General features: G+C 39.2%; 1 protein-coding gene across 4 annotated transcripts in view; it reads right to left on the bottom strand.

The window, feature by feature from the left end:
* The window catches only part of LOC117331939 (A disintegrin and metalloproteinase with thrombospondin motifs 9-like), a 163,340-nt gene extending 152,167 nt beyond the window's left edge, over nucleotides 1–11,173 (bottom strand). For 3 of the 4 annotated variants that reach the window (XR_004533701.1, XR_004533700.1, XM_033890945.1), the window contains exons 1-3: nucleotides 10,921–11,173; nucleotides 10,463–10,812; nucleotides 3,095–3,260 (exon numbers count right to left, since the gene is read on the bottom strand). Coding sequence is in view for 2 of the 4 variants with exons in the window: in XM_033890945.1 (XP_033746836.1) it covers nucleotides 3,095–3,260; nucleotides 10,463–10,812; nucleotides 10,921–11,035 (631 nt within the window). In the remaining 2 variants the exon portion in view is untranslated. The other variant, XM_033890946.1, reaches the window with a different exon arrangement.
* Nucleotides 11,174–12,809: the final 1,636 nt, after the last annotated feature.

Here is a 12,809-nt window from a genome sequence, read left to right as displayed (position 1 = left end):
TTATTGTATTTTTGCTAGGTAAATTATGTGATACAATTTTTTTTTTTTTGTATATATATTATCATATATCCTGTAGGTAAATTCTGAGATATATATTTTACCATATATATTGTCCAGGTTAATTCTGAGAGATATATTATACCATATATTCTCCAGGTAAATTCTGATATATATATTTTACCATATACAGTCAAACCTCGATGATTCGAACTTCGTTGATTCGAATTTCTCGCTGTATCGAACTTTTTGCTTGGTCCCGAATTTCCTTACTATATAACGCTACTAACGAACCTATGCATGATTCGAATTTTTATAAATCGAAGTTTTCGATGTATCGAACTTTTTTCATGGCCCGTTAGCTATGATGTCATAGGTAATTGACATCTCATGATTCGAACAAAAGTTTACCTGTACTGACCACTGGACAGGTGTTGGTCGTGACCCCCGAGGCAAGATTTCACACTTCTCCCCTAGATGCCCAGACTGACAATAGGGATAACGATAGCGTGTGTTGTCACTCCCGATCATGGGGTTAATTAATAATCAGACCAAATTGATAGATAAAAGGTGTATTTAGAAGCCATGACATTTAATCACTCCGGTAAAACATTTGGGTAGTCTTCGCCGCCATTGAAATCAGCGGTCGGTGAGTAAATTTTGCGGAACTATAAAACAAGCGGACCAATTTTAAACACAAACAATTAGCGATGTCTTCACTCATCAGTGTCACATTGCAAACTTATACATAAATATCCAAGTAAATCGATTATTTGTCATTCAATCATGCATTCTCCAAGCGATCGGCATTCCGTATTTTATATGCACATAACGTAACCGCACGTGTCTTTAGCAGAAAAGCCTAACGACTTACGTAAGTGTGCATTGTACTTCTTTTGCTTTATCTGTTAAATGCGATATAAGTGTTTTGTAACCGATAATAGTTTGTTTAATTAATAAAATGCTTAGGTATAATTAATGAAAAGTATTTTTATTTTGTTGTGTTTGAGGTATAAATTAACTTTTGAGCCTGACAGGCGACGATCATCACGAAGACACCGAGGAGATGTAACGTTAACATATATATATGGTCATTATCAAGAAAACATCGATCTATTGTCAACCATGAATAATTCGAAGTCCCGCTGTTTCGAAGTTTTTCTGTTAGTCCCTTGAACTTCGAAACATCGAAGTTTGACTGTATATTGTCCAGGTTAATTCTGAGATATATATTTTACCATATATATTGTCCAGGTTAATTCTGAGATATATATTTTACCATATATATTGTCCAGGTTAATTCTGAGATATATATTTTACCATATATTCTCCAGGTAAATTCTTATATATATATTTTACCTTGTATTCTCCGGGTAAATTCTGTGATATATATATTTTGTTGTACATTCTCTGGGTAAATTTTGTGGTTACAGTGACAGAGAAGTCACTGATGAATTAGTACTGTTCTAAGTAAGCATGTCAACAGATACCATTTTGTGGTTTATATTTTCTCATGTAACCTATATTGTGGTCAGTTTGAACACAATATTCAGCCTGTCCATGCCACTAGAACAGTGTGGTCAACTCCACTTATTCCACTGGTAGTGACAGGACAGAATCTAGTACAGGACAGATGTTGGAGCTTTGTACAGTCCAGTACTGACCAATGGTGCTGGTCACTGCCAGGTTTTATCCTTCTACAATGTTTCTATAGTGGACTGTTGACCAATGGTCCTAGTTACATATATCTTATCTCCCTAATATGAAATAAAGCACACCAGTAAAAGGTTTTTTTTACTTTCAGAAAACAACATTGAGCTATGAAATGACCAGCGACCCAAATCATCACAGGCCACTCCTGAACACTATCAAAGATCACATTCACTACAAACATATTAATGATCAGATATCCTGAACCGTTCATGGCTGACTACACTGTACCTAGCCTAACACCCTGTGGTGTATGACATTGTGTGAGCCATCAAAATGGCTTTTAATTCTCCAAACAATTACAGTTTATGAGATTTGTATTGCCCTATTTAGATAGTTATTGTAGAAACATCCATATTCGAACACATAGGCCATTTACACTTGGCAGGCTTCAGGGGTACACATCTGTAGGGGTCCAAAAAAACCTACTGAGGCATCTTAATGATATTTTGTACAAAATCCAATTAAACTGTATTAAATATGGTCAAAAGAAATCAAATACCATCATTCCCTACTTTTGATCTTAAATCTGTTTTGTTGTAAATGTAAACTTATCAGTTATTCATGTAAACCATTTCATTGTAAAACACAAAAACTCAGCTTCAAATTACATATTTTCACTGCATGACACCAAAAATGGAAAATTGCAGCAAAACTCCACAAAGAGATCTGTTCAGTCACCTGTGGCCCATTTCACTACACCTTTCCCTTGTCATTGTTTTCAGGGCATTCTAACCATCTCGTTTTACACCAAAGCATTATTTGAAATAGTTTACCAATGAATCAATAAGTGCTAGCAGATATTAATTTCTTCTGAGGAAAGTATGCCTTTCATACCAATTATTAATAAAATCACAAACGGCACAGGCATTTTATAATGTTTCTTCACGTTTTTAAATTGGTATGAATTGTTAACGAAAATGGGTGAAAACCTGGACAATTTTCAAATGATTTATTTTACCAATCTCAGGAATTCACATTTACTTGTTTTACAAATACAGCTGAATGGATTTTACGAGAACAATTCTAAGACAAGTTAAGAAGCTTAGGAGAATCTCTGTAACAAATAACGAAGTGAAGACATTTAAATTGTAGTGTGATTGGATAGATATACAGTAATGCGATTGGTACAGTAGAAAATGCATGCTATACTATGATTGGTGGAAATAGCTGTGTGTATGCCATACTGTGATTGGATACTTATACAGTACTGTGATTGGTAAAATATGTGTGTTATACTTCATTTAGATAGCTTATGTTGCCCATTAATTGGTAGATATGCATGCTGTAATGTGATTGGTGGGTATACACTGTTTTGTTATAATGTAATTGACTAGCTATGGTGTCAGTTGAACATCATTTATCCACATTGTCATGCTTAACTTACCTTCAACTCCACAATGAGATTCATCTGCATCTTTTTTAAATGATGAAGAATGTTTATAGATGAAGTGAGGTTTGATATCACTGTTATTTCCAGAATGATAGCTTCCTTCATCTGTGGAGCAGGGCTCCAGTGTATACCTCTCTCCGTGCACATCAAACATACCGGACTGGAAGACAGAAATCACAACATTCAAAATACAACAAAGAAAGATGGATGACAGATATCTTATACATAAGGGTATTATTACAAACAGAGAATGATGACAATCCAATAAAGTATCAATAAAATGGAAATGGAACATTCTGAACATTGATGTTGCTGTGTAGAAATTTCACTCCAGATTTAGCTATTTTGTCTCTTTCAGAGTGACACATGTCACTCACTATTTGTAGCTTTTTGTCACTCACTATCACATTATACTCTTGTCACCAACTATTATGTCAAAGTTTCATCAATATTTCACATCTCAAGGGACTTCCTTAACCTCTGGACCTCTGGGTACTAACAGCCTGTGATAGGTCATGACCTCTGGATACTTACAGCTTGTGATAGGTCATGACCTCTAGATACTAACAGCCTGTAATAGGTCATGACCTCTGGATACTTACAGCTTGTGATAGGTCATGACCTCTAGATACTAACAGCTTGTGATAGGTCATTACCTCAGGGTACTAACAGTTTGATAGGTCATGACCTCTGGAAACTAACAGTTTGTGATAGGTCATGACCTCAGGGTACTAACAGCCTGCGATAGGTCATGACAGTACCCTGAGGTCATGACCTCTGGAAACTAACAGTTTGTGATAGGTCATGACATCAGGGTACTGATAGACTGATAGGTCATGACCTAAGAGTACTAACAGTCAGATTGATAGGTCATGATCTCAGGGTACTAGCAGTCTGACCTATGTGATAGGTCATGACCTCTGGGTATTAACAGTCTCCATGGCAGATCCATAGATGCATTTGTAGAGATTATTTTATCTGTTAATACCTCTCTCTCTCTCTCTGAGAATTTAGCAGTCAGTTTGAAAACAGAATGTTTCCGGTAGATACCTAGATACTAATAATAAAACAAGAGAAATCCATGGTCTCCAGTTCATAAGAGGTTTCACTGAAGGTTTGGAGCATCTTCAATATCATCCGAATGGATATTATATGTACATTTCTTAACTAAAAAACCCTGCTTCTATTGATCGAGTCCTTCTATTCCATAATAAACTCTGCCCTCTATAAAAATATCAGAAAGTTATCAATTAGGACTGTAAGCAATAACTGTTTATAGTTTGATGTATAATAGTAACGGGTATTAGATGTAGTGTTGTTTTATCACATTAAAACCAAAATCTGGACTCAATTCTGTAGAATCTGCTGATGAAACAGGTATGTAAACAAGAGATAGGTTGTTATGCATTAGATATCTGGCTGGTCCTCCCCTCCCAGTAGGAAACCCTGGGCCACTACCAGCACTACCATCTCAACACTCCATTGCTCCACTGAACTCTTCCTATCTAGGCCAAAACGCCAATATTTCTTCCGAATATTTTTTTGGTTTATGTGCATTAGTACAAAGCTAAGTCCCGAGATGTAACGGTGCCGATATAACTCGATTCATATCCAACTCTACGTAAATCAACACTTATGACGTCATTGCACCTTTGACAAAAATGTGGATATCATGTGTACTGGATGCATTGTAAATGAGAATTTAAAACTCATTTTAAATATCTCTAGGATGAGTAAACCGGCAAGCTCGTCCTCGGCACGCTCAGACAGATATTACCCGGCGACGGTCATATAATGGCTGTTACTAGACAATTCCAATGACCTCAGCACAATACCGATATTGGCATGGGTATTATTGTACACATACATACCATACAAATAAACAAACGTGTTGAGATAACCATCGACAGCATTAGTGAATTTGACAGTATTCAGTGAGAACACCGGTTTTACATCACCAGGCTGAGCATGTGCTATCATACCATGCCATCGGCACTTGACAGCCTCCATCACAATACCGCACGCTCAGTCCCGCGTTATCTTTACTACCTAATGGCCAGTGTCTGTTCGTCACTAACTACCGACCCGTTGGCGATGTGGTGGTGTCCTTATCGGTCAGTTCTGGCCAGTATTTGGTCAGCGAGTCGTTACTAACGCTGATTATAATACACCTGTGTGTTGCCCATTACATCACTCTCATCCACGCTGCCCCCTTTACCGCGCGACTAAACCGACGGTCTAACACGGTGGCAATCACACAGGATTAACCTTGCGCAAATAATTGCAGAAAGTTTTACAACAGGCTATTCATACTGCTGCGACGTCTGACTCGTCAGTGAGCAACAGATAATGTCAGCAGATTCTTACACTGCGTGCCAAGGTCCGTTACCTATGTCGTAAGATGTGCCACTCGTCGCCAAGTCAAAGAACGTTTGGAGTAACACCTTACTGATAATAATTTGTCATCATAGGTATTATAAATAACAGTCTACACCTACCAACACCGCCACTTACATAATTATTTACAAACAAGTATAAACGGCGAGGTGAGTGGGCCCGACAAGTGCAGTCTTTACGGCCCCCTATCCGTGACGACACACAGAGATCTGTTTACAATGTTCACTTTATTACTCGCCAGTTATACAGAATGGTTCCTCTATCGCAACGGGAGATTGCTAGTCTTCCGCGATATGATGTAACCGACCTCAAACATGTAATTAGTTAGGCATCACGTGTAAGGACTTTCGTTAGAAATCGGTTATAACCCCGAACTCCTCCCTCTCATCAGGTACGCGTGAAATGCGGCGTCACACCTCACTCAATCAGTTTTTACATCTTACGGGATAAAGACATGCGTCAGGCCTCCCGACAACAACACCAAGTGTAATATACTTGGCATTTCGCCTCTTGTTGGTATCCCTCTTCACACTTCTCTTATTCAACTCTCACGAACCTATCACACACGGTCTTTCAATCAACTCTCACTAACCTATCACATACGGCCTTACAATCAACTCTCACTAACCTATCACATACGGCCTTACAATCAACTCTCACTAACCTATCACATACGGCCTTACAATCAACTCTCACTAACCTATCACATACGGTCTTTCAATCAACTCTCACGAACCTATCACACACGGTCTTTCAATCAACTCTCACTAACCTATCACATACGGCCTTAAAATCAACTCTCACGAACCTATCACACACGGTCTTACAATCAACTCTCACTGACCTATCACACACGGTCTTACAATCAACTCTCACTGACCTATCACACACGGTCTTAAAATCAAATCTCACTTACCTATCACATACGGTCTTAAAATCAAATCTCACTTACCTATCACATACTGTCTTACAACTCTCACTCAACTCTCATTAACCTACCACACGGTTTAACAACTCTCACTAACCTATGACGCATAATATTACAATTAACTCTCACTAACCTATCACACAATGTCTTAAAACTCTCACTCAACTCTCATAAACCTACCACTGTTACTAACCTATCGCGCATGATCTTACAATCAACTCTCACTAATCTATCACACACGGTCTTACAATCAAATCTCACTGACCTATCACACACGGTCTTACAATCAACTCTCACTGACCTATCACACACGGTCTTACAATCAACTCCCACTAACCTATCACGAACTGTCTTACAGTCAACTCTCACTAACCCATCACACAGCTATAAAACTACCACAGAACGTTATTACAATTAATAGATAGCACTGACGCGAGACTTACAAATGAGCTCAGCATTGACAAGTTCATAAGCAAAACAAAAATCGTATGCATAATTTGCGTGTGTACAAGTAATGTCTGACTACGTAGAAAATATTCATCTTATCCTCAACATAAGCCAAGTGTCGACGAGCTTGTCGTTGCTAGTACCCAGTAGACACTATGGTAGCGCCCAGTCGTTAGTACCCAGTAGACACTATGGTAGCGCCCAGTTGCTAGTACCCAGTAGACACTATGGTAGCGCCCAGTCGTTAGTACCCAGTAGACACTATGGTAGCGCCCAGTCGTTAGTACCCAGTAGACACTATGGTAGCGCCCAGTTGCTAGTACCCAGTAGACACTATGGTAGCGCCCAGTCGTTAGTACCCAGTAGACACTATGGTAGCGCCCAGTTGCTAGTACCCAGTAGACACTATTGTAGCGCCCAGTCGCTAGTACCCAGTAGACACTATGGTAGCGCCCAGTCGCTAGTACCCAGTAGACACTATGGTAGCGCCCAGTCGCTAGTACCCAGTAGACACTATGGTAGCGCCCAGTCGCTAGTACCCAGTAGACACTATGGTAGCGCCCAGTCGTTAGTACTCAGTAGATACCATGGTAGCGCCCAGTCGCCACTCGTTGCTAATACTAGTACTCAGCCAACACCATGGTAGTGCCCAGTCAGTACTCATTACACCATTTTAATTTCCAATGTCCCGTCAGTACCCGGTACTGTGATGTTCAGAGTGCAGTCACCTGTCCTCTATACCTTCGTTTCCTCCTACACATGGGGACAGGCTCGTTTGTCTTCCGCTCGTTAACGTCCAGTCAGGTCAGTTTTTCCTGGGTCGTCCGCTCCGGACAGACCCACTGGTTACCGACATCTGTTGTGTATTTACTATCTTACTCGCACACCAGATTTATTTTGACACGGAATGTATCAAAATACACTGGCGACTGACAAGAGCATGGCCAACACAATGTACTGTATGACAAAGTCTAGATTGGTCTTCCCGGGGTTTTGTCAACGTCCCATCAAAATCAGACCTGACAGTTAGTATACAGTGTCGACTTTGGAAGGAAAGAATGTTGTACATTTCTGAATGTGTTGGAGTGCGTCTGATTCTGGAACTGAAAGTGACGACTGCCGCACGAGGTCTCGGGTCAGGACAAGAGCAGTTGTTGCCTTCTTGACAGTTTAATTGTCCGAGTGTGCGCCTCCTCACAGAGACAGCGTTTTACAATCTGCTACCATCTAAATAAACTTTACCAGCTGGGTTCAAATGTCTAGTCTTGTAGAACGGTACGTTGTGTAAACTACGCCAGACTCTGCGAGAGACATGACAAACATATGTCCTTACAGCGACGACATAACGACGTCAGTTTCAAATACTGGCAATATTTCCAGTACGTATTCAAAACTGTCCAATGGACATTATACAAAAGGTTTCTAACATGGACATTTTCGATGCTGGACATTGATGATAATATTGCCTTAGCTACTTATTTCATGTCTTATAAAAGTTGCCATTTACACGTCCGAAAAACTTTTACACGTAACGTATAAAACATACGTTACATACTTATTGCATGAAATCAACATCCGTCATGCAGGAAATATTACTGACGAAAGAAATATTTGACTAGCCATTTTTATCACTGGTTTACCACCAACGATTCGTCGAACCCTGGTTCCTACTAATTCATCAGTAAGGTTACAAATTATCCGCTTCGGTAACACAGGGGGGAAAGCATATAGCTTTTGGCGTTACCTTGCATCACGCGCAGGTTTCCCGCGTGCAGACGTATCGCTAACAGGGATGCACATTTCGCGTAACCTTTGTTCGTATCAAACGTAACTCACATGTATGGCCGAGCAAGGCTGTGTATTTTACACTCATATATAAACCAGCTCTTGGTTTCCAAAAAGTATATATACAAACTAAAATTAGAAAGTTATCATTTCCTACGCATGTAGGTAATCCACGATTCATCATATAATATATACGTATACATATCGGTATATACACCTGCCCCACGTGCACGCGCGGTTGAGGTAGTCGGTGGTTTTGTAACGCGGGCTGCCGGCTATCAGTGAACTCCTGTTTATATTGTGTCTATGAGGAAACCATATAGAATTATGCTGACTCAGCTTACGAGACGTATTTTTACAGAGTTCTAAACTATTTAATACATCTATGCATTAGATAAAGATTCGCGTGGCCTCTACAGTCGCCTCAAGTGTCCGACCGTCACCTTACACGTATCAATACAATATCGGAGGATGCGAGGCCTTGACGTTTAAAGATGATAATCTATCATCTTCAGCGTTTGATGTACTATTTCACAAGAAAAAGCTGATTACAGAAAACAAATAAAATTCGGTTACCTCATACTTAAAGAAGGCAAAGTTCGCGACTTAATCGCTGTTATTATAGATAGGACATGAACGTTCACAGGAACTGATATCGGGGACAAATCCTCAAGGTGCTTCAGTTCAGCAGGTACCGGGACAACAGAATCCGTATTTCGGATGTCAAGGGGACTCTTTTTTAGTATTTCCTGTCCTGATTTTTGCGGCTACAGACCCTAATTATAGTTATAAGGATAAAACCCTAAAGTGTCATGGAATCCCAAACCACGGACCACACGACAGCGGTATTAAATGAAGATGGACAAGAAGGATTTTATTGTCGCCCGTTCAGGTCAGAAATATGTTGTGCTATTGTACCGGTCTGATTTTGTCAGTTCGTCAGCCGACCATCTGTCAGACGGCGAAGGTGTAAATAGACGAGAGCACGGCCAAGTTTCACCATGGACTCGAGTGTTTTATAGTCGCTATTTACCACTAAGTGCTGTGGAAGCAGATTGTACAATATCCATACGTTTAAATTATCTTTATTTAAAATTTAAGAGGAAGCCTGCGATTATATATCGGAATTACATTTGTGTACCGTTACACTAAGACTTCCTACCAAAGAGCTATATACCAGCGTACCTGTATTCAAACTATATAGATTTCTATGTCATAGTGTGTCTGATACACCAATGAACTTCGATCAGTATAAGATACATTAAGATTTACCAAAGCTTACAATTTTATCTTTACGGAGATACATATCAGTACACTGGTAAGGTGTAACCATATATCCATAGTAATCTATATATTATACCTGCATAGAATACTGCAACACGTGTATTTCTGTAAAATTTCTATAGAATTACATTGATAGTATCCTCTATGGACTAACCATCACAGCCGTCCATAGAATCCTACTATGTCATGCAGACTGAACAAAATTCCAGAGGTGTAATGCCATAACATGCTGAACACCCATAGAATAGCTACTGTGCTGTCACACTTGCTGAAGGAAAGCAGATTAAGATTTGTCATCACATAGGCTGAAAACAGCCGACTAAGGCTAAGATCGCCATGCCTCACCATGTGGGCTGAAAATTAGCTAAGACTTACCTCGTAATCATACCGACTGAAAAAGCTAAGACTTAGCATGCCATCACATCGGCTGAAAAGAGCTAGACTTAGCATGCCATCATATAGGCTGAAAAGAGCTCATACTTACCATGCCATCACATAGACTGAAAAGAGCTAATACTTACCATGCCATCACATAGACTGAAAACAGCTCTGGATGAGCTGTCATTATTTACTATTCCGGTATAGAAACAGTTCTCCAAACTGTCCACAAACCCTTCCTCGCTCCACGTGTAGTTGCCTTCATGTTTTTCTATTAAAACATTATCAGGCGGAATAAAATCTTTGGTAAAACTCAAGTCAAATAAAAATTGCCTTCCATAGGCAGGGAACATGTATATCACTTTTTGTTCGTCGAGATGATCTGCGTTATCAAAGGTAATATCCCTTTTTTTAATAACATGGTTATTAGCACTATCTGCATTGTTTTCAATGAAACGAACTGGGTACACAACCTGTCCTTTAGCTTTCGCACCTGTAACAAATAAAAGAATACGTTGTTAACGAATTCAACAAAAAATACAATCATAATTCCAGGTGGACATTTAAAGATAAACTAATTGGTAGGGTTATTAGTACTGACCGTATCGGTTTTGCCGGTAGTCCTGTTCCGTCTGTGGTCGACAGTGTATCACAAATGGTAAGAATGTCAACATTAGAACGCTTACACGGATCTTGGACCGCACAACCACAGCCATCGTAATTGCACATGGTCAATCCTGGTCGCTCATCCCGTTACACACCCCATACTACAATCCAATTTTCTATCGTTTGAGTATACCTAGTTTGGAAAACTTATAGCCACGCCCACCCGGTGCTGATTGGGCCGTACGTAAAGTAGCCTAGAAGGGCGCGAGGCGACACTAGTGGTAGTACTAGCACGCTATGTGCTACGAACCTGGCGTGTTAGCCTTTTTGTTATAGAGACTTCTTGTGAGCAACAACCTGCTATAAGTATGTATACACCGATGATTACTGCTATCTCAGTATACATACACAGTACACTGTATCATATATTAAACGTTTACACCAAATACTAACCTTATATCGGACATGGTCGAAATAAACCACTTTTTTATTAATAACATTATCATTTCTCGCAACTAAACATGTGCATCTAAGCAATAAAGTAAAAAACATAGCGTTTTGTAGTAAAGATACCAACTTTTTACATATAAATTACAGCATGCGCTGAATTTTCAGACGAAGTGTAGCAAGGGAGACAACCCCTACTCGTTGACTGCCTTAATCTGACGCGATATTATTATGTGCAAATATTATAAACCGACATTTTCGAAAATAAAACACTTTTTTTTTAATACAGCTATGTACAGATATCCTCGTCGTTTCAATTTAGTTTTGTATTGGGCTTTATTCATAATGATGTTTATTCAGGCAAACGGCATGTTGAAATGGCATTCATCACATCTTACATAGGCCTAAATAAGATTGAACATTACAGTAATAAATTATCACAGATTCTCATAAAATCAATGTTGTAAGCAGATATTGTCCTTCGCCTTGGGTTACCCATCAAGTCTATATAACAGGCTTGTTAACAACGCGGTTCTTCAAGCTACAATCTTCTAATTTCCTCCACATATCGTGCATACATCTGTTGTAAATAAATATGGGTGGCAACAAATATCCAATGTTACAGTTCTGCATTTTTTTTTTATATTTCTATGACAACTAGCGCTACTAAATAATACTGTAAAGTGTAGCAAAACTGTAAATCGGGAAAAGAAGACTGACTCGATTTTTTTCAACTGAATGAAATGGAATTATCTAATCTGAACACCCTGGAAATGGTAGGATATAATGTCACTAGGAGATGTACACATTGATAAGGAAAAAGAAGAAACGGCATCGCCACATCCCAGCCAATTCCGCCCAGGTTCGGAATCAAACTTAGATTCTGAGCCTGGGAAATGGTCGGGATCTTTAGACAGTGGAAATGTTTCGATCGGCTTCCAAGTGAACTGTATCAATAGACAAGCCAAAATATGCAGTATTCCACTTGGGTAGATTTTATAGAATGATTTAAGACCAACACTGCATTAACACTAATTCAAATTATTAACCATTTCGACTGAATGATGTTTGGTCGCCTCCCACAACTGATCATTATATATAGAACCTTGTTCCGACAAAACAAAAACAAAATTTAACTTTTTCAAACATGACAATATGTGTAATGTATAGCATCCTCTACAAGTCTAAAACAAGATTGGATCGAAATGCTACGTAATAATCGACATTATCTGCGGAAAGTACACTCGTACTTACGAACACTTGCCCATCAATACTCGCCCCTGTTCCCCCGGAAAAAATATTATCAAAATCAAATCAATCTATAACCCCCTTCCAGTGGGATCCCATGTACTGAGTGTTTGGGTACGTTATATGTGGGTTAAGTGTCATAAATCTTTCCTAGCTTCTGACGTCACCTACCTACCATACGGAACTACA

The sequence above is a fragment of the Pecten maximus genome, chromosome 7, assembly GCF_902652985.1.
Source record: "Pecten maximus chromosome 7, xPecMax1.1, whole genome shotgun sequence".
Lineage (NCBI taxonomy): Eukaryota > Metazoa > Mollusca > Bivalvia > Pectinida > Pectinidae > Pecten > Pecten maximus.
Note: the sequence above shows the minus strand (reverse complement) of the source record. Positions and strands in the feature narration are given on the sequence as shown.